Here is a 22,476-nt window from a genome sequence, read left to right as displayed (position 1 = left end):
ACATCTCCCTGCTGCTTGTGGCCTTGCTGCCTGTCATGCTCTGCTGGACAGTGATGTCACTCAGACTGCAGAGAGGCGGCCTTGCCCTGCCCCTCACCAACATACACAAACACACACTGCAGATGCTTAATTATTAAATGCACCGCATATAAATTCATGCACACACACAAACACATGATTCTTCATCGATATCAATGCGGTCAATAATTCATACGCTGTCGGTGCAGAGTCTGCCACCAAACGTCTTCCACATATGATATGATATCCTAAGATAAACTCTTGCTCGGCTCTCCCTTTTCTTTTCTTTTCTTCTGTGTATAATGTCTCGTGCTTCATTTCAGCACGTGCAGGCTGAGACGGAGAACAGAAAGGTGGATAGCTACGTAGGTAAGGATTCAGGTCTCCTCCTATTCCACAAACAAGGTTAAACCACACTCTTGTGTACTTCAAAAGCTCTTCCTAAATATAGCAAGGGAGGAGGAGAGAGAGAAAGAGGATGAGGAGCTGCCTGGTTTGCACCCATATATAACCTCTGCCTCACTGCCAGCCAGCACATGGTGTCACACTAAACTGTGTCCCTGCTCTCAACCCCGGTTCAGCCCCCTCAGCACTTTAGTCATCTGCTATAAATAGGCGTATACACACAGACACAAACACCGCGGCTACTAATTCATATTGTCTAACTACTTTTATTTTCTTTACTTGAAGAGGTTTCAGCGGTTTCGAGGCTTCGCCCGCAGGCTTGTGTTTAGCTCATGGCTAACGTGCTGCCTACGAACGCTATGTTGCTTTGCTTTAATGGATCAGAAAATGCTTAGCCCAGCCCATCACGGTGAAATACTGCGTTCCTCCATGGGAGGCCAAGGGCACTCTCACCAGGAGCGAGGGAGGCTTTTAAATCACATTTGATCACAGTTGCGCACACACACACACACACACACACAAACAGACAGGCATGCACACACAGAGTGCAAGTGGACAGGGACAGGCAGAAGCACGTGTTGTATTTACACAACCCTTCAGCCAGGGGAGCGCACTAAATTTATAGATTAATACCATATGAGAGAGACTGCTTTACCCTTTGTAAATAAAATGATTTCTCTAAGGCTGACTCCCCCTTCTCCTCATTTTCTCTCTTCACACTGCACAATTTTATTGCCTCATATAAGGAGCAGAATTAAAAAAGTGTCTCTGTCGGTGGAAATGTAATGTTGACAGCGTGGTGTTCAAACTGCTGCATCTGCTATAAACAGCAGAGGGCTGCCTGCGAGTGTGAACACAGGAGAGAAAGTCACTACTCTGACTAAACAGTGGGTGTTTTGGATGTTCAGAGTACAGGTTTGAGTGGGGCTGACTCTGTGTAAACACCAATCAGCTTTTTTCATGTGTATTTTGTAGTAACATCTAATAGTTTTGTGGGTATCTTCTGTTTAGATGTTTTTAGCTATCCCATTAAATTTTGGAAGAACACAAACCCTCTGTCTTCACATCATGTTGACTGGAGATCGAGGAGTGTTCATGTTCTCCCAACCAGATGGAGGCAAAGAACTGGTTTGATGCCTGTATTATCATATTTCATTATTTTTTTTGGCAAATGATCCTGTTTTTAAGCCAGATATATGTCATGGTGGCTGTGTTGGCTTTGTGTCCTTCTGTCTAGGGCTTATTTCTTACTTTCCTCTGAGAAAAAACATGTATGAACTAGAAGGACACCCAGAGAGCACAGACCTCCACCAAGGCAAGCCAAGGAAAGAAAACTACAATTTCTTAGTAAATAAATAGCCTAATCCAGATCTGCCCTGAACTTTAACAGGTTCTTACTTCAACCTCTGCCCCGCCCCTCCGCCAAGTTCAGTGCATATTGGTTTGGTGCCGTTTAGTTTGTGTAATGCTGCCAACAAATAAACAGATTCAGTTGAAGACATAAACACCTTGGAGGAAGTCAGGAGCCTCATTTTCGCTTCTGTGCAGGAGGCTGTTGGGTTTACTGCTCTGATCCGACTATGTGAGATTACAGAAATAATTGGTTCAAAAAATGAATAAATGAAATGGACAAATGTGAAGATTATAGACTCTGACCGAGCCCAGAATGACAGCAGTTTCACCAATGATTTGAGCTGTAGACAAAAGGACAAGACGTATTAGCTAAGTGTGTAGCTACATCACATGCTGTTGCTAAACCCCATGTATCACCCAATTGGGGGACTGGCAGACATAGCCTACCCTACAGAACAACCACAGAGCCTACTGCACTAATTATGAAATAATATAGTCATATTTCACATCAAATTAAACAGCAGAAGCTGGTCTACAACGTGTAAAAACCATGTTTATATGACCAAAACACTACTCAAATAAACAACCAAATCAAACTTCATGAAGCACCTCTGTGTGGACCCAGTCCCCACATTTCTGACTCGTATACTACTGTACATTATGCAAAACACATCAGCTACCAGAGCCTGCTGCAAAGATAATACGTCCATGGATGGGAACGATACATGATAGCACCTGCGGCTACACAGAAGCTACACAGCAGCACGGCAGAGAGAGAAGCCAACAACGAGCAAAGTCCAGCAAACACAGACACTGCTTGGCCAAAACATGGTTGTAAATTTCCTCTTACCTTTGCTGTTTTGCGTGAAAAGTTTGTTTTATGGGTAAATCCCATGGATGTATGGTAAATCCACAATATTTCCAGTTGAGCGTTGACCGGTGTTACATCTAAATCGGTCCGGACGGGCTTTAGGAGGAACCTTTGTTAGCACCACACACAACAGCCTGCACGTTACACGTTTCAGGATTTGGCTGATTCTGATTGGCTGCCAGTACTGTCAATCACATCCGCTGCAGAGCTAGAGCCTGGCATAACTGCACCCAAATAAACTGCTTTCGGTGCAGATTTACACAGAGGGACACAGTTAGAAAGTAGCCTAGTTATTTAGTCCCCGATTCTTTTTCACTTAGTTTATGCAAATTGTGTGAAAATAAAGATTCCAAGCTGTGCCAAAAATGGACATTTTGGAAAGCTCGCCTGAATATTTTAGTAAAATCTCAATAATTGTGTACTGCTTCACTTTATCAGAATCAATCACTGCAGAGATAATGTTCATACATTGTACAATCATTTGATAGAGGTTTTGAGCTTTAGCAGCATCGTTTTTTTTTTTTTTTTTTTTAAGTATATTTTTTTGGCTTTTCGTGCCTTTATTTGATAGGACAGTTGAGAGTGTGACAGGAAATGGGGGGAATGACATGCAGGATAGGGCCGTCCGACGCGGGACTCGAACCGGGGCCGCCTGCAGCGAGGACTATGGCCTCAACACATGGGGCGGGTGCTCTACCAACTGAGCTAAACACCGCCCCCTTTAGCAGCATCGTTTTACACTCATCCAAAATATGATTCTTGAGGGTGGGTGAACATTACATTTATGTTTGCTGTGTGCCATCTTCATTTACTCTTCACCAGTAATACATATATACTGAATTTTTTTCCCTTTACTATGACACCAAAAGTATTCAAATAGACCTTGTGGTTGCAGAGATATAGCTAGCTCATTTTATTATGCATATGCAATTTTCGAGAAACAGCCTAGATAATAGGCTTGGTTTTCATGATCATGTGATTGTCATTCACTGCTTCTAAAAGAGAATTAAATTAACAAGCCTTCTGTTTTTCATTGTGTGCACTCTGACTTTGAAAAAGATCTGACCCTGGCATCTGAATGTGGATGTGTTGTGTTGCTGCTTGCTTGTCAAAAATGACAGGAAAGTGTCCTCTTTGCTTGGAGGCTGCCGGAAAAAAAAAAAAAAAAGCTTTAGAAACCTCAGCAGACTCAGAAATAAGTGAGCTTCTCAAATATTGACTTTACAGAGTAGGCTATAGCACTCAGAATTTGTTTTGTGCACCTCAAATCTTTTCTCGCCACTATTCTTCCATAGAGGAATATCTTTGGCACAGAGCGAATTAATTTCTGGTATGCAGCAGCATCAGGTGTTGTTTGAAAAGATGAATCATGAAATGAACCATGATGGTTTTAAAAGATATTTTAAAAAGTATGAGCAGCAGAAACAGCTCACATTGTTAGGCAAAGAAAAGAGAGTATTCACATTGTTTTGGCTTCTTAAACCAGGGGAACAGAGCCACATGCTTTGGGACTGCAAATTTGAGGAAAACACACAGACACCTCATCTTGTCTGAGTGTAACTGTTGGCATTGAGGCGGGGGGTTGGGGGTTGGAAGGGGGGTGGTCCTTTCACACCACTGTCATCTGGGAGATCCTCTTCTCTTTAGTCTCACCCCTTTGTTTTTTCTAGACTTCTTGGATTTCTCACTTTCCTCTCCTTGCTTTCATCCAGCCCTATTCAGCACTAGCTAAGAATGACTAATATGACTAATTCTGCAATGTCTCCTAAATAAATCAACACGCTGCTCCGCCGCTGTGCTGACATACCACAGGCATCCTTGAAAGTGTCGCAGCTATCACATTTATACATTTCAGCCGGTGAAAGCTTTTGTGAGGGTTTACAATGTGCGATGAAGCCGTTCTAAAAGCAGAGAGATTGCCCTTGTTATCCTTTTCTCTCCACTCTGAAGGTCCTTCACTGAAGTTCTGATGGGTATAATCTCACAGCGTGATCACATCATTGATTTTGCAGCCTGCGTCACATGTCTCAGACATGCAGAGCTGTCGACTTTTTCACGTCACTGCATCCAAATCAGAAAAAAAAAAAAAAAACCTAAGGAGGAACACAATAAGGGAGCTTCTAGCTTTAACTGAAGAATGGATTTTCTGGGATCACTGAGAACAAAGCACATCAAAATGTTTGACCTTTGAAGTGGGATTGTCTTTCACGAGGCAGGGAAGGACAGAAAGAGATGAGGAGAAGGCAACCAGGGATGTTACATAACAGATGAATCTTGCATCCACACACTGTGGCCCATTAGGTTTATTTTACCATCTTAATTGATTCAGTAAAGCTCCATAATGAACATTAAGCCCTGTAAACACAACACAGCAACCAAACCAGACTTTGAATTGCAGGTGTGTTGACAGTTTCACATACATATGCCTCTCATTTCTTTTCTCAGAAGCTGAAACTTGTGTTAAGTACTTTATGTTCCAACCGCCTCATTCAGGATAAAAGCTCTAACGCACAGGAAGTTGGAATCACTTTTCCTTTTGCAGCATCCCAGCTGTAATGCAGCACATCAGCCCTGGCATGTTACAGTCTCAGAATCCCCCGTCTGGGCTACAACACACTGTGTGACGTCAGAGCCCTCTTTGTATGTGTGTGCAGGCCTCGCTGTCTGCCCCCGCACGGCTTAAGAGGAGGAGGAGGAGGAGGGAGGGGTGGATGAGCTGGGATGGAGGAAGAGACAGAGAGAAGTGGGAGGTGGGCTTTACGCTGTGATGTAATTTCATGGAAATTGTTATGTGTGGTGATTCTGCATCCTACAGAGGCTTTGAACAGCACAGCCTACTGGCCGAGGAAAAGACCACAAGAAGCCCACTGCCTCGCAGCCAAGTTTCTGAAAATACGTACGATATAAATATATATGATGTTGACAACTCGCATTTAGCAAGTATTTCCTCAACTAGTGCATGAATATGGGTTTGTTCTTATATACTCCCACACTTGAGACACATTAACCTGAGCATATATGGATTAATTTTAATAATAATAATTATAATACATTGTTTATTCTGTGATACCTTAACATTCACCAGCTCTGTTTGTACCAGTTGTGAACAGGGCGAGGTGAAGTCATACAGATCTAAACTGCTTTGTTCACAATTAGTCTCAATGTTAAATTAAGGTGAGATGCAGTTCTTTGTATATTATGTAACAGGCTTCATGTCTCCTGAAACTACAGATACAAATCATATTTGAATGTATTGCTGTGGAACTGAAGAGGCTTCAGTTTATTTTAAAAAAATAAACATGCAGCACCATCTGGTGGTCAGTTCATTTCAAAGAGTCGGTCATTTTGTGTTTTTTACTCATGACTGAACCAACTGGAATATAATCAAATCCTAGAAGTAATTCACAGGATAAGGTGAATAAAGGAAGTGTTAACGGTGGTTCAGTGGTGATGGTTTTGGTTCTGGATGTCAGTGTTTGTATGCTGATAGTTAAAATAGTGATTTTATGTCATCAGCACATCACAGTGTTAATGGTCACTTAAAAGTATGTGTCTACAATATTTAATATAAAATGGCTGTGTCTGTGGTTTTGATCAGACTTGATTGACACCGACAACAACGTCCCAACTAATGTCAGATTTTGAGGCAAGTGTTGCTGAATCTTGATTGGTGCGCAGATGCATGTGACATCACCATTTTGTAACATAGCCCAAAAAAAAAAACAGTTAAAATTTTGTCGGACAGTACAGTGAGTTCATTTTCGAAGCCCGTTCTTCACAATGAGAAGCCGATAGAGAAAATATGTTTCCGGTACCTCTCACATAGCCACGCTTTTCAGTGTGGAAAAAGAATGACACAAATGTATTTAAATAACAATGACACACATAATGGGAACTTCTCAATGAAACTGATTTAATAGATTGTTAAAAATAAGGCTATTATGCTGTTTTATAGCAAACACTGACCAGAGGAACCACCGTCATGGCGGCACAACGGGTAAATGTGACCAGTCTCTGGGGATTACAGATGGACATACAGTGAACACACATACACCACATTTGCAAAAATCAAACACGCACTGACACACCGTGTCTAGTGTTCAAACTCCTATATGTACACGCACATGTACTGTACACACAGACACACACACCATAGACATCCATCCCACCCAAAACGGTGGCAATAAACAGATTCAGCTGATAACATAGCAGTGTGTAAAAAAACATGCATAGCTTAGTACATGAATGTGTCGATTTGAAAACCACCATGTTATTGTTTGCACATTTTGATCTGAGGGTTGGTCAAAAATCTCCAACATGATGACATTGATTTCTTTTATTTAACCATTATTAACAATCATGTAAACTCATTGGACTATTTTGTTTACAATAGCCTCCTGTTATATTTTGCTCATGTAGAAAGTTACATTCTGAACCAAGATAGGCTCCATAACAAAGGAAATAAATACTGGAATGGCAAAAACACAATATAAAGTTATTATTTTTGAAATGGACTGAGGACCAATCTTGGTCCAACTTTTCAGATATAAAAACAAATTAAAACACCTACTGGTATCCTTCATCATGTTACAGTCAAGAAAATACTCATTACGTAATAAAAGTGTCTCACGGATGAATACAAAACACGCACAGTGCCCAAAGCAACAAAATAATAATGACAATAATTGCCTTCCAGGCCTCCAAATGAATTTGTAACAACAACACAAGGAATGATGAGGCAGTCAGGAGAGACTCTCTTTAGTGCTGTGTGCATGTTCATTAGAAGGTGCCACACAAAAATGTTATTTTCAGTCAGATTCCCTTATTCAAGTTTATTCCCAATAGGACATATATGTATAACCTTCAAATTATTAGACTCATAAGACTTTTAAAGTTGGAAAAGATGAAAAAAAAAGGAAATAGTCAGTTTCACGGTGCATCTTCTTTCATCCTTTGGTTACTGGGGTGCCACCTTGCTACAAATATGTGTACATTTTGTTCCCTTCACACAATTAGCGCACACAGGAGTGTAGTGTACATTACCATGGGTGTTCTTCCAAACCTCAAGCGACTAACATCTAACATTTTTAAAGTGCCAATGAGCTGAAGCAGACAGGAAGCACCAAGCTGGTGGCACAGGCAGATTCTCCTCACGCGACAGACAAGGGTTTTTAAACCGGCCGAGTGCTCACACAAACAGACACACACACACACACACACACACACACACACACACACACACACTTGGATGAGGATTTTCCCCATGCAGGCTAATGCTAACCTACAGTACAGTAAGCTGGGTCCTCTACTCACAGGTAACCCTACAAAGTACCCAGACTTCTTACACGTTGTTCAGATCACAAAACATAACGATCCTGCGGCAATGCATGTTGTCATTGATATTAATATAACCTCTCAGATAATGTTTTATCCTACAACTCTTGTTCAGTAAAAGCACATTTAATTATGAGTAATTGTTTTTTTTTTGTGTGTGTGTGCACCACTTGTACGTGCAAGCTGCTTTTCTAATAATAAGACGGTACAGTAGAGTAATCAGCCTCAGAAAACACATTCAACCTATTGAACCTTTTGATATTCTGTTTGCATTTTGACTCGCAGGTATCGCATTACACCCAGCCTTAATGGTGAAGATAATAAAAACGCTAAACGCAGAAAATAAATCAGTGAATGCATTCACACACCAGTTGCTCGCACATGTACAGTCATGTGGTTTACAAGTGTAAAAGTCTTACGTGTGTAATATAAAATATTCTTTACCTCAAATCAAAACTTCCTGCTCCCTTTTTAATGAAATCCTTCAAGTCAACTCGTTTTCCCTTTTGCCTTTTCACATCCAAAACCTTTTTTTTTTTAACATTTGGGAGACAAACATTATACGTACGTTACTTGCCCACAGCTCTAGATGTGCTGACTTAGGGCCAATTTTTCCTGTGTGCACCTGCTTTTCCAACATGCAACCCAGCAGAGGGGAAACACTTGGACCGTGGACGTTTTCTTTTAAGTTAACATAAACCTCACCTTACCTATTTCAAATTCATAAAGAATAAACTGTACAAAAACATGGACTAAAAATAATTGTTTCTTTTTACAAAGTATTCAACTACTCAGGCATTAAGAACAATCAGTAATATCAAATTAAAAACTTAGAGGAGGACATGCAGGGGTTTGAGGGCGGCCCTGGCATCGACACAACAGTCTGTGGTGTTTTTTGTTTTTTTTCCCCTTTCAATCATGAGTAGTTGTGACCTGCCAGACGATGAGGTGGCTCCGCTCAGCCTTGGTGGGTGCTGACTGCTGGCTGGCTATCGGCTCTGATAAACCATCCAACTCACCGCCTTCATCGCCTGAGGAGGAAGATGACGAGTCAAAAAAACAAATAAACAAACAAAACATAAAAAACAGCTGACAAGCCGGGACGCAGCAGTTCAGTTTTAACAGTCACACAGTGCAGAATCTGCAACATCACTTTTCAAATACCGTAATTAAATCATCTTGTTGGTGCACTCACCCATTCTGAAGTCAATGTAGCCTTCGCCTCCACTCATAACAAGGTAGGTTTTGGGCTCAGAGGTCACTGTGTCAGAGGATTCAGACGGTGGGTCATCAGAGCCCGAGTCTGCGCTTCCTGGAGGAGGCATTGCCTGACCTGTGAGCAACCCAGAGTGGAAATACATCTTCAGTTTACGTTTACAGTCTCGAGAAACAGAGGGAAAGAAAAGCCTTTGAAAAGCTGTGATCAAGAACATGCTGCCATTTTGTACTCATTTTGTTATTCAGCTATAACAATGACCAAAAAGTTCTTGTTTATTCAGATTGTTGATGGACCATATGGATCATACCAAGAGATACAAAAAATTCAGCTGCAACTAGGAACTATTTTTCCTGACTAATAATTTCAAGAAGAATAAGAAAAGAAGCCATTCTCAGTTTCCACACTATATTGTCTTCAAAATTATATAAGACAGAGAAAGCAACAAAATGTTACATCTGCGAAGCCACATTAATGTGTGAAAAGCTACAGTAATCTTTGCTTATGAAAATTGTTGCATTTACTTTTCATTTGTCAATCAACCAAATGTCAAATATACAAATGGTGCCAGAGTCTGTCTATATCTATATATCAAAATAGTACCAATACACATGAGTGATAGTTTTCACAGATTAATAGCTGTTAATTTTGCAGCATTTGTCTGCTCCTGTTTTCTGGTCGCTCACCGGGCACAGTGACAAAAAACTTGACGGCGTCTCGATGTCCGTGGAAACACAGCTGGGCGTGGGCCATGGAGCAGTACGGTACGAAGCTGCCTGACACGGCACATTCTGAACCGTCATCCCCGTAAACCCGTACAGCACTGCCGGGCCGATTTGGCACGATTCCCGTTGTCTTGTTGGCTGCAGGATAAGACAGTGTGACATTAATGAAAGCTGCTCAAAAATATTACTGGGTAGCATGGTGTTTAATTTAAGTTTTTCCTATTGTATGGAAGCAGCCGAGGCAGAGACGTCAAAATAAGTCCTGTGCAAAAAAAGGGTGAACTAAAGACAGTGTGTATGTGGACTGGAGAGACGATCAAATCTCAGACGTCTCAAGAAAGATCGGGGCTCATTGTTGAGTGAGCCACACACACAAATGCAGATACACTCACACAGACAGATATTTACACAACAGAGTGTGGAACTGATTCCCTAGCCAGAAAATTAGACAAAGCAGGGTTATGAGCAAGCCTGGCCGGACCACAGTGTCTCTCAGATCGACAGGGGAGGGGTCTGTGGTCTGTGGTCCGTGCCAGAGTGTATGTGACAGCAGAGGAGCCCGTTTGAAGTCACTGTTTGTGAGAGCACAGACAAAGAGACGGAGGAGCAGAGCAGGAGAATCTACAGGTTACTAAGCTCTCCTCCATTTCCACAGAGAGCAGAGCTGTGCAGCATAAAGCTGCCAAACGGATTTCTGTGTGAGCTTCACAGCGACTGTGAGACCTGTATCCATGGTAACCCTGTCGTCTTTTATTCAACAAGTAGCGCCTGGGTTGCAGCCTGAAGAGAAACATGGGACGCAGACGCACAGTGAGATGAGACAGAGAGGTTGTACAGCAGCTTTCAGAGGAGGATTTAGAGAGAGGTTAAAAAGCCGGAGAGAGAAGAGGCGAGGCTGTGAGGATGAGCGCAGTCTGACGTCGAATCGTCCCTGAGGCGCTGCGGAGCGTCCTCGCTGAGGGTCTGTGGCCTCCTGAAGTCTGAAGCGGAGGTGGAACAAGAAAGAGTATGTGGAGGAGGGAGTCAAAGAGGACAGCGGAGGGGGATACGAGTTTGATGAGAGCGAGCCACACACACAACGATAATGAGCTTCACATTTCCCCAGTAGTGCATATGTGCTATATGAAGCACATAACACACATGAAACGCTCTGGACTTTACCAAGAGTGAACATCAGTCATCAAATTCAACGATCTAAACCTTTGTCTCTAGAAATGTATTCATTATTAATTTCTTTCAATCACTGCCTTCTGAAAAGTTGCAGATTCATTCATCTATTCTTGGCTTGATTATTGTAATAATGTCTTATATTTAGGTGTCAGCTGCGTCTCCATCTACCGTCTTTAGCCGTAACTCATCTTATTACTGGAGTTCACTTCCTTACATTGGCTCCTCGTTAGATTTTGGATTGATTCTAACATTTTTATTAGCAAATTTGAAGGCTTTAAATGGATTTGCCCCCAGTTACATCAAAGATTTATTAACATGGTATTTGCCCACTAAAGAATTGAGATCTGCTGAAGGAATCCTGATTGGCCAAGGTCAAGGTTTGTGACTGAGCCCCCAGACTCAGGAACCCTGTACATCATGAATGTCTTAATAAAATGTATTTCTTTGTTTTAGCCTTTGGTAATAATTTATATGCATCTTATTTTGTTTCATTCCTAATTATTGTTCATACATATTTTATGACCTCTCTTCACTTACTGTCAGAATCCTCATGTTTGATATGTTTTTGATTAATGCTGTTTGACCCTTTTTATGATGCTCAGGTTCTTTAACCCTCTCATTTATCTGGTTTTATTTGTCCTTTATTTATACAGTACTTTTCCCACAAAGTTATTACTGAGCTTTTCAGTTAATATAGATAAAGTAAAGTGAATAGTGTGAGATAGAATAAATCTGAGTCGACTGTTGATGCAGAGCAGGGTGTGTTACCTTCAGACAATGGGATGGAGATGATGACACCGTTTCCTGTCCCCACCCACAGACGGCTGCAGGACACCACCAGAGCTGTGATTCTCACGAATGAGAAACCCAGTTTACCCGTACCTGCACCACACACAGAGCAGACAGAGCACATACTTGTTAAATGTGTCAAAAGGTATAAATTCTACCAACTATGTACAGATATTGCTTTCACACCTTAATCGATTGCACTGGACTTAGACACTTTGTCTCAAACGAAGCTTTTACACAAATTTTATTTCAGATTTTAAAAATGTCTTAATTAACTTAAATAACTCAAGTCAATGGTTATTTCCCAGTAGGTCAGAGAAGTGGTGGAGCTGTGTGTTTACCGAGCATCTTGCTGACGTAGGGCTCGATGTCCACATCCTGGAGGTGCTGGTAGGTGTGGGCGTGAAACAAGCGCAGGGTTGAGTCCAGTCGGATGGACACCCAGATACCATCTCCGACCCAGGCCAGCTGCCTCACCTGGCTCTCTTTGCGTGGATGAGCGTCAAATGACTTCTGCACAGGCACGGCAGATTGAGATGATGTGATGTTAGAATGTTGTGAAATGTAGAAATTCTATTTAACATATAAATATATTTCACTATATTTTAAATAAAGGCCATATTACACAACATGTAGCTAAAAGACATGATTACTCTGTCCTTTTCCGACAATAAGGTTTTATTAGTTGAGGCCGACTGGAAAAGAAAACATGGTGTTGTTTATTGACAGGTGTACCTCTATCCTCATGGCCTTGGGCTGGATGACGTAGATCTTGTTCCTGTAGCCGCACCAGACCTTGTCATGCACAACAGTCATACAGCGGATAGAGTGGTGGGGCCGGCCCAGGTCCAGCAGGTGGTAATTGGTTAGGTCCCACTGACCGTCTGCTGGGGAGAAACAAAGAGACTTGAGAACCAAAGGTTTTTTGGCGTCGAATGTGTATTGGAGAAATGCAAAAGCTGCATTTGTGTAGGAGGAGTGCTATGCCACAGACTTACCGATGCTTCTGTGGAAAATTGCTAATGTCCCATCAGCCAACGCCACCAGCACTCTGCCTTTGACATGTCTGTAACACATGAGGAAGATGCTGTTTTAGTCATTAGTGTGACTGCTGAAGCAGTCACACTATTGTTCTTCTGTTTGGCCATTTTCTTCCGCCTTTTTACGGTCTTCTTCTAGTCCTTCATACTTTGTGCTATTTCAACAATTCATATATCAAAACGTGCAGCTTCTTTTGAACTTTATCGGCATTACTTTTCTCTTTTTAACTATTTATACTTTTTCAAATATTTAACTTTTTCTGATTTTTTTCAGCTTTATAATGTGTGTGTGTGTTGCGTCTAACGAGCAGAGCCAGAGTGGTGTCAGAGTGTAGAGAGGCAAAAAAACATTCTAGAGTTTTTCTGGCTAAACTGTCAGCACGGCCACAAATTACTCTAGACAAATTATTTTCTCCAGTTTTGTAGCCACACTTGTCTTCTGGCTAAAATTCTGGTCAAAAATGCAAAGAGACTTAGATAATAATTTTAAATATTTTTTAAATGCAGCCAGGGAGCTCTCTGCTCTCATTAAGCTCAATGCATTTTTTTTTCACATCAGCAGGAGAAGGAGCTCAACTTTGTAACTTGCTGTTAAGTGCTTTTTAATTAGTGTGACTGCTGAAGCAGTCACACTATTGTTCTTCTGTTTGGCCATTTTCTTCCGCCTTTTTACGGTCTTCTTCTAGTCCTTCATACTTTGTGCTATTTCAACAATTCATATATCAAAACGTGCAGCTTTTTTTGAACTTTATCGGCATTACTTTTCTCTTTTTAACTATTTATACTTTTTCAAATATTTAACTTTTTTCTGCAAATTAAACTCTAGACAAATTATTTTCTCCAGTTTTGTAGCCACACTTGTCTTCTGGCTAAAATTCTGGTCAAAAATGCAAAGAGACTTAGATAATAATTTTAAATATTTTTTAAATGCAGCAGGGAGCTCTCTGCTCTCATTCAGCCCAATGCTGAGAGTTTCTCCACAACTCTGTCTGTAGTCCAGTTGGTAAGGTGGCCGTTTGCCAACCCCAAGGTCACTAGTTCGAATCCAGGCTGAGCAATCTTGTTATGTGATGTTGAATTCTGCTCCCCTCCCCCACCCTCAATTGGTTACAGGTGTTCATTAAGAGACGCATTAATTGCTTCTGCCACCATTTGCAGCACATCATCACATTACAATGGCAACATGCTTATGTCTGTGCTCTCTGTGGCAAAGTGGCAGAGTAAAGGATTATTGATCATGAGATCATGGGTTCGATTCCTTACTTTTTTTTTTAAGCAGAAGCCAGTGATCCTCTTATCAAAGGTTTTCTTTACCCCTCACATACTGTCTCTGTCTGTAGCCTAGTGGTTAGCTTGCTGGTCTGGAGACCTGAAGGTTGCTGGTTCAAAATCTTGCCTCAACAACAATTATAGTGAATTATTTTCCCAGTCGTCCTCTGTTGACTTCTGATAACTTGCTTCATGTTGAAACTGCTGCTCTCAGCCTGAAATTCACAGAAATTTTCATTCTAAGCCATTCAAGCTTGACTCTCAAGCTTTCTTGATGTTGACAGTGTGCAGATCATTAACAGACAACAGTCTCTGCAACTGTGTGTGCACCGTGGCCTGGAGGCGGAGTGGAAGTCTAATGACCATGAGGTTGTGGGTTCGATTCCGACCTTGGTCAAACATTCGTATGGTGATCACTGCTTGCACTATTTGCTAATTCTGCAACAGCGTTCAGTTGCTATCAGCAGTCACACCATTTCCATTCTTGGAAATGCTTTTTCTAGTTCATTTTAATTCACCAAAAAATAGTCACAGGTCACAAAAAAGTCCTCTTCTTACTTGGTGTGGCTAATTTATATTAATTTATTTTTGTTTTAAGCATCATTGAAAAATCTCACATTCATCAAAGTCTCAACCTCTCTTCTTCACAACTCCACTGTAGTGTAGGGGGTAGGGTAACTGCCTGCCAACCCTAAGGTCACTGGTTCGAATCCAAGGGAAGAATTCTTGTTATGTTATGTTGAATTCTGCTCTCCTCCCCCGCCTTCAATTGGTTACAGGTGTTTGTTATCTCCTTGATTACTCGTACCAGTTTGCAGCACATCATCACATTACAATGAATGACAACAGTCTTGAAAGCAGTGTGTGCTCTCTGTAGCCGAGTGGCAGAGTAAAGGTTTAGTGATCATATGGTCACGGGTTCGATTCCTGCCTCAGTCATTTCACATCATTGCTTGACTTTTTGATTCCAATTATTCAGCTGTCATTGGACAGTCTTTGATTCTCATATAATAAAGCTCATTGTAACTCAGGTTCTCTGTGGCCATATGGTTAGTGTGTTAGGTGTTGTGCTATTTCAACAATTCATATATCAAAACGTGCAGCTTTTTTTGAACTTTATCGGCGTTACTTTTCTCTTTTTTAACTATTTATACTTTTTCAAATATTTAACTTTTTCTGCAAATTAAACTCTAGACAAATTATTTTCTCCAGTTTTGTAGCCACACTTGTCTTCTGGCTAAAATTCTGGTCAAAAATGCAAAGAGACTTAGATATATAATTTTAAATATTTTTTAAATGCAGCCAGGAGCTCTCTGCTCTCATTCAGCCAATGCTGAGAATTCTCCACAACTCTGTCTGAAACATGCTTATGTGTGTGCTCTCTGTGGCGAAGTGGCAGAGTAAAGGTTTATTGATCATGAGTCATGGGTTCGATTCCTTACTTTTTTTTTTTTTAAGCAGAAGCCAGTGATCCTCTTATCAAAGGTTTTCTTTACCCCTCACATACTGTCTCTGTCTGTAGCCTAGTGGTTAGCTTGCTGGTCTGGAGACCTGAAGGTTGCTGGTTCAATTCTTGCCTCAACAACAATTATAGTGAATTATTTTCCCAGTCGTCCTCTGTTGACTTCTGATAACTTGCTTCATGTTGAAACTGCTGCTCTCAGCCTGAAATTCACAGAAATGTTCATTCTAAGTCATTCAAGCTTGACTCTCAAGCTTTCTTGATGTTGACAGTGTGCAGATCATTAACAGACAACAGTCTCTGCAACTGTGTGTGCACCGTGGCCTAGAGGCAGAGTGGAAGTCTAATGACCATGAGGTTGTGGGTTCAATTCCGACCTTGGTCAAACATTTGTATGGTGATCACTGCTTGCACTATTTGCTAATTCTGCAACAGCGTTCAGTTGCTATCAGCAGTCACACCATTTCCATTCTTGGAAATGCTTTTTCTAGTACTCCCAGATGTTCCTGTTAGAGCTAAACCTTACTGTTAAGGTTTTTATTAATTAGTGTGACTGCTGAAGCAGTCACACTATTGTTCTTCTGTTTGGCCATTTTCTTCCGCCTTTTTACGGTCTTCTTCTAGTCCTTCATACTTTGTGCTATTTCAACAATTCATATATCAAAACGTGCAGCTTTTTTTGAACTTTATCGGCATTACTTTTCTCTTTTTTAACTATTTATACTTTTTAAAATATTTAACTTTTTCACAAAAAATCTCACATTCATCAAAGTCTCAACCTCTCTTCTTCACAACTCCACTGTAGTGTAGGGGTTAGGGTGCATGCTTGCTAACCCTAAGGTCACTGGTTCGAATCCAAGGGAAGAACTCTTGTTATGTTATGTTGAATTCTGCTCTCCTCCCCCGCCTTCAATTGGTTACAGGTGTTTGTTATCTCCTTGATTACTCATACCAGTTTGCAGCACATCATCACATTACAATGAATGACAACAGTTTTAAAAGCAGTGTGCTCTCTGTAGCCGAGTGGCAGAGTAAAGGTTTAGTGATCATATGGTCATGGGTTCGATTCCTGCCTCAGTCTTTTCACTTCATTGCTTGACTTTTGATTCCAACTAGAAAAAGCATTTCCAAGAATGGAAATGGTGTGACTGCTGATAGCAACTGAACGCTGTTGCAGAATTAGCAAATAGTGCAAGCAGTGATCACCATACAAATGTTTGACCAAGGTCGGAATTGAACCCACAACCTCATGGTCATTAGACTTCCACTCTGCCTCTAGGCCACAGTACACACACAGTTGCAGAGACTGTTGTCTGTTAATGATCTGCACACTGTCAACATCAAGAAAGCTTGAGAGTCAAGCTTGAATGACTTAGAATGAAAATTTCTGTGAATTTCAGGCTGAGAGCAGCAGTTTCAACATGAAGCAAGTTATCAGAAGTCAACAGAGGACAACTGGGAAATAATTCACTATAATTGTTGTTGAGGCAAGAATTGAACCAGCAACCTTCAGGTCTCCAGACCAGCAAGCTAACCACTAGGCTACAGGCAGAGACAGTATGTGAAGGGGTAAAGAAAACCTTTGATAAGAGGATCACTGGCTTCTGCTTAAAAAAAAAAGTAAGGAATCGAACCCCATGACCTCATGATCAATAAACCTTTACTCTGCCACTTCGCCACAGAGAGCACAGACATAAGCATGTTTCAGACAGAGTTGTGGAGAAACTCTCAGCATTGGGCTGAATGAGAGCAGAGAGCTCCCTGGCTGCATTTAAAAAATATTTTAAATTATTATCTAAGTCTCTTTGCATTTTTGACCAAGAATTTTAGCCAGAAGACAAGTGTGGCTACAAAACTGGAGAAAATAATTTGTCTAGAGTTTAATTTGCAGAAAAAGTTAAATATTTTTAAAAAGTATAAATAGTTAAAAAGAGAAAAAGTAATGCGATAAAGTTCAAAAAAAGCTGCACGTTTTGATATATGAATTGTTGAAATAGCACAACACCTAACACACTAACCATATGGCCACAGAGAACCTGAGTTACAATGAGCTTTATACTATGAGGAATCAAAGACTGTCCAATGACAGCTGAATAATTGGAATCAAAAGTCAAGCAATGATGTGAAATGACTGAGGCAGGAATCGAACCCGTGACCATATGATCACTAAACCTTTACTCTGCCACTCGGCTACAGAGAGCACACTGCTTTCAAGACTGTTGTCATTCATTGTAATGTGATGATGTGCTGCAAACTGGTACGAGTAATCAAGGAGATAACAAACACCTGTAACCAATTGAAGGCGGGGGAGGAGAGCAGAATTCAACATAACATAACAAGAGTTCTTCCCCTGGATTCGAACCAGTGACCTTAGGGTTGGCAGGCAGTTACCCTAACCCCTACACTACAGAGGAGTTGTCAAGAGGAGAGGTTGAGACTTTGATGAATGTGAGATTTTTCAATGATGCTTAAAACAAAAATAAATTAATATAAATTAGCCACACCAAGTAAGAAGATGACTTTTTTGTGACCTGTGACTATTTTTTGGTGAATTAAAATGATTTAAAAAGCACTTAACAGCAAGTTACAAAGTTGAGCTCCTTCTCCTGCTGATGTGAAAAAAATGCATTGAGCTGTATGAGAGCAGAGAGCTCCCTGGCTGCATTTAAAAAATATTTTAAATTATTATCTAAGTCTCTTTGCATTTTTGACCAGAATTTTAGCCAGAAGACAAGTGTGGCTACAAAACTGGAGAAAATAATTTGTGGCCGTGCTGACAGTTTAGCCAGAAAAACTCTAGAATGTTTTTTTGCCTCTCTCCACTCTGACACCACTCTGGCTCTGCTCGTTAGACGCAACACACACACATTATAAAGCTGAAAAAAATCAGAAAAAGTTAAATATTTTAAAAAGTATAAAGAGTTAAAAAGAGAAAAGTAATGCCGATAAAGTTCAAAAAAAGCTGCACGTTTTGATATATGAATTGTTTAAATAGCACAAAGTATGAAGGACTCAGAAAGAAGACCGTAAAAAGGCGGAAGAAAATGGCCAAACAGAAGAACAATAGTGTGACTGCTTCAGCAGTCACACTAATTATTCAGCTGTCATTGGACAGTCTTTGATTCCTCATAGTATAAAGCTCATTGTAACTCAGGTTCTCTGTGGCCATATGGTTAGTGCTCAGCCTGAAATTCACAGACATTTTCATTCTAAGTCATTCAAGCTTGACTCTCAAGCTTTCTTGATGTTGACAGTGTGCAGATCATTAACAGATAACAGTCTCTGCAACTGTGTGTGCACTGTGGCCTCAGCCCAATGCTGAGAGTTCTCCACAACTCTGTCTGTAGTCCAGTTGGTAAGATGGCCGTTTGCCAACCCCAAGGTCACTAGTTCGAATCCAGGCTGAGCAATCTTGTTATGTGATGTTGAATTCTGCTCCCCTCCCCCACCCTCAATTGGTTACAGGTGTTCGTTAAGAGACGCATTAATTGCTTCTGCCACCGTTTGCAGCACATCATCACATTACAATGGCAACATGCTTATGTGTGTGCTCTCTGTGGCGAAGTGGCAGAGTAAAGGTTTATTGATCATGAGGTCATGGGTTCGATTCCTTACTTTTCTTTTTAAGCAGAAGCCAGTGATCCTCTTATCAAAGGTTTTCTTTACCCCTCATATACTGTCTCTGTCTGTAGCCTAGTGGTTAGCTTGCTGGTCTGGAGACCTGAAGGTTGCTGGTTCAAATCTTGCCTCAACAACAATTATAGTGAATTATTTTCCCAGTCGTCCTCTGTTGACTTCTGATAACTTGCTTCATGTTGAAACTGCTGCTCTCAGCCTGAAATTCACAGAAATTTTCATTCTAAGTCATTCAAGCTTGACTCTCAAGCTTTCTTGATGTTGACAGTGTGCAGATCATTAACAGACAACAGTCTCTGCAACTGTGTGTGCACTGTGGCCTAGAGGCAGAGTGGAAGTCTAATGACCATGAGGTTGTGGGTTCGATTCCAACCTTGGTCAAACATTTGTATGGTGATCACTGCTTGCACTATTTGCTAATTCTGCAACAGCGTTCAGTTGCTATCAGCAGTCACACCATTTCCATTCTTGGAAATGCTTTTTCTAGTTTTAGTTTAATAACTCACAAACCACTTTATTTGTTTATATTTATCTGTAAAATTTATAAGCAATATCTATGTTTTTTCTATAGAGCCATATACATTCTAATTTTCCTATGCATGCATGTATGCATACATTTATCTTCTTGCTTTGTTATTCATCCGTTTGCCTGTTTATTTGTTTAAAGAGGACCTATTATGCTCATATCAGGGGCTTTTAATATGATACTGGACCCCAGTGGGGCACTATTGAAAGTTTTTATCAATAAAAAACTCCATAACTATCGCATACAAGCTGTCTGTGTACTCCTCCAGTCTGGCTCTTTCCTGCTTCCCTCTGAAATGCTCGGATACCTCATGATATGGCACTTCCACATCCTCTAGAACAAGTATCCAACATAACATTTATAAGTCTGAAAAGCTAGAAGCACAATAGGTCCCCTTTAATAACGGATATTTTCTGTGGTGAAGCACATTAAGTTCTATAAATCAATTGCCTTCCTCTTCTTCTTCCATACTCACACTATGCTGAGGATGGCGTCTTTCAGCTTGATGGCATGGAGACACTTCCTCCAACGCGCCACAGATGAGTGGACATACAGACTTGAAAATGAAAAGAGAGGGAGGTAAAGAAGGGCTGAGCAGGACACAGTACAATACTGGCTTATGATGGGTGGATTTCAAAATAAATGAGAAAAATAAAGGCAGAGGAAAATGTGAGTGAAAGTGTTCACAGTAATGAAAACAGGAGCCCTGATGGGTTTAAAAAAAGACTTGATTTCATAATATGTCTCTAAAGTGTGTTCATGTGTCCTATAATGAACTTTGGTGCAGTAATTGCAAACTATTTCCTCAATAAATGTACAGTTTCATCATCGCAGTGCAGACTTCACACTTTTGCTGCACTACTAGCTCCCTCTAGTGGCCGCTGTCCTGCTCACCAGCCGTTCTGAGCTCCCAGCCACATGGTGGGGAGGGCGCTGCTCATCCTCAGGACTTCCCCTTCTGATGGGTCCGAGTTTTGTGACATGGAGCCCACTCCGTCCTGCCCCAAGCCCCTGAAAAGTTTCACATTGCATCAGATACATCCTTCATAATGTTTCTTTTTTTGTGTAAGGACTACCAGGGGAAAAATACGGACAGTTTGTTAAAGTGATGATAAGCAGTTTCAAGTCATGATGCTGACAGCCAAAGGTCAGGGAAGCAGTTTGAGCAGATTATTTTTATCATGGGAGTGTTTTTACCATTCTAACATAACAACAGAGCCAACATATGGTTCATCTTATGTACTGGCCAAGTGTCTTTACAACCTTATCAGGCAGAAAAACTTGAATAATTTTTTCTACATGCTAAAAACACCCAGTAATTTCAGACATTATCATCTGGAGTCTAATTCCTCACCTCTGTGAGCTAGTAGGAGAGGAGTCAGTGGGTCCCACCCCCAGTGGGTCAGTGAACACATGTTCAGTGTAGATCCCTGGCTGGTTTTGATCAGACCCCTGGTCCTCCTCGTCTTCTTCTCCTACACCAGCGTTTGCCTCCGTTGCTTCCGTTGCCTCCTCCGCCGTGGGAACCCCATCCTCCGCTGGACTGGTCTCTCTGGAAAGCTCAACACTGGGCGCTGGGCAACAAACACAGATGGGATTCATGTAAATTTGGTTTGGGCTCAGGATTTGAAAACACACCTGGCTTCACTGAGTTGAGTGGAATATCCACCTGAGCCAGAGATGCCGCTGTGCTCAGCCGGCTGGTCTGTTGCACCTATGCTGGCCGTCTGGGGGATGGCGGTGGTCCCCTCGGCATCGCTGCCTGTAGAGCCCATACTGGCTACGCTGCCAGCCAGTGACACCCCATCACCTTGGGCAGCCTCTGCATCCTGGGGTACCTCCTCACCTGCCGGAAAATCTGTCTCCAACACACCTAAAATAAAACAAAACATCAGAAATGACCCTGTAGTCAGAATTCAGAGATCAGTTACAGACACCTGACACAACACCACAACAATCAGCCTACCCGGCACACTGGCAATGCAGACGACGTGGGTGTTGCAGGCGTAGAAGCTGTCGAGTAGGTCAGAGGGCTGGCTGGCATCCAGCACCATCACCTTGGTGGAGGAGTGGGTGCTGGTGCAGACCCACACCCTGCTGGACACCTCGCCCTGAAGTATCAGCTCCTTCTCCTGCTCCACGGCGTCCTGATCCTTGTAGAACAAGAGAGAAATCAGAGTTTCAGGAGAGCCTCCGCAGGATTTAAAGTTTGAAGAACTCATTCCACCTACCCAGTGTAACTCCTGTTCAAACACCATCATAATACAAAACCCTCCCTGGATAAAAGTGGCCTCTTAAGTACAGTACTTACTCTTACCTTACTCTCCTGCTCCAGCTGGTCCAGGCTGCTCTGAGAACCCTTCGTCTGCTTAGTGAGCTCTGATATCCTCCCCCCTAACAGGTTGACCCCTGCAGCACACCACAGCTGGGAAAGAAAGAGGGAATCCATAATAAATGTCTCACAAAATGTATCTGAAAGCAAAAAAAAAGTCACGTAGCACATTTTGTGTATTTAAGTTTTTATTTATTTTTATATTTTTATGAAGTACCTTCATAGAAGCATCTTTCTGATCCAGGGGTCTTAGGTAAACTGGTACAGGTAAATTCATTTTATGCTCCACCTGTCCACCATTTGCCACCTGTCAGGATACAGCAACACATT

The 22,476-nt window shown here is 41.4% G+C and overlaps 1 protein-coding gene across 17 annotated transcripts in view; it reads right to left on the bottom strand.

The window, feature by feature from the left end:
* Positions 1-6,543: 6,543 nt before the first annotated feature.
* spag9a (sperm associated antigen 9a) overlaps positions 6,544-22,476 on the bottom strand; it is a 31,660-nt gene continuing 15,727 nt past the window's right edge. For 6 of the 17 annotated variants that reach the window (XM_085784500.1, XM_085784488.1, XM_085784486.1 and 3 more), the window contains 14 exons: positions 22,364-22,453; positions 22,126-22,239; positions 21,781-21,967; positions 21,484-21,687; positions 21,169-21,388; positions 20,709-20,825; positions 20,290-20,370; positions 12,880-12,947; positions 12,617-12,768; positions 12,223-12,394; positions 11,861-11,974; positions 9,884-10,060; positions 9,177-9,314; positions 6,544-9,012 (listed from right to left, as the gene is read on the bottom strand). In XM_085784500.1, coding sequence (XP_085640626.1) covers positions 8,894-9,012; positions 9,177-9,314; positions 9,884-10,060; positions 11,861-11,974; positions 12,223-12,394; positions 12,617-12,768; positions 12,880-12,947; positions 20,290-20,370; positions 20,709-20,825; positions 21,169-21,388; positions 21,484-21,687; positions 21,781-21,967; positions 22,126-22,239; positions 22,364-22,453 — 1,953 coding nt within the window. In that variant the 3' untranslated portion in view covers positions 6,544-8,893. The remainder of the gene's footprint in view (positions 9,013-9,176; positions 9,315-9,883; positions 10,061-11,860; positions 11,975-12,222; positions 12,395-12,616; positions 12,769-12,879; positions 12,948-20,289; positions 20,371-20,708; positions 20,826-21,168; positions 21,389-21,483; positions 21,688-21,780; positions 21,968-22,125; positions 22,240-22,363; positions 22,454-22,476) is intronic. The other 11 variants (XM_085784501.1, XM_085784490.1, XM_085784496.1 and 8 more) reach the window with 3 other exon arrangements.

Source organism: Trachurus japonicus, chromosome 8, assembly GCF_045865225.1.
Source record: "Trachurus japonicus isolate A0001 chromosome 8, Traja_1.0".
In the NCBI taxonomy this organism is placed as follows: domain Eukaryota; kingdom Metazoa; phylum Chordata; class Actinopteri; order Carangiformes; family Carangidae; genus Trachurus; species Trachurus japonicus.
The sequence above is the reverse complement of the archived record's forward strand: the minus strand, read 5'-3'. Positions and strand labels throughout refer to the sequence as shown.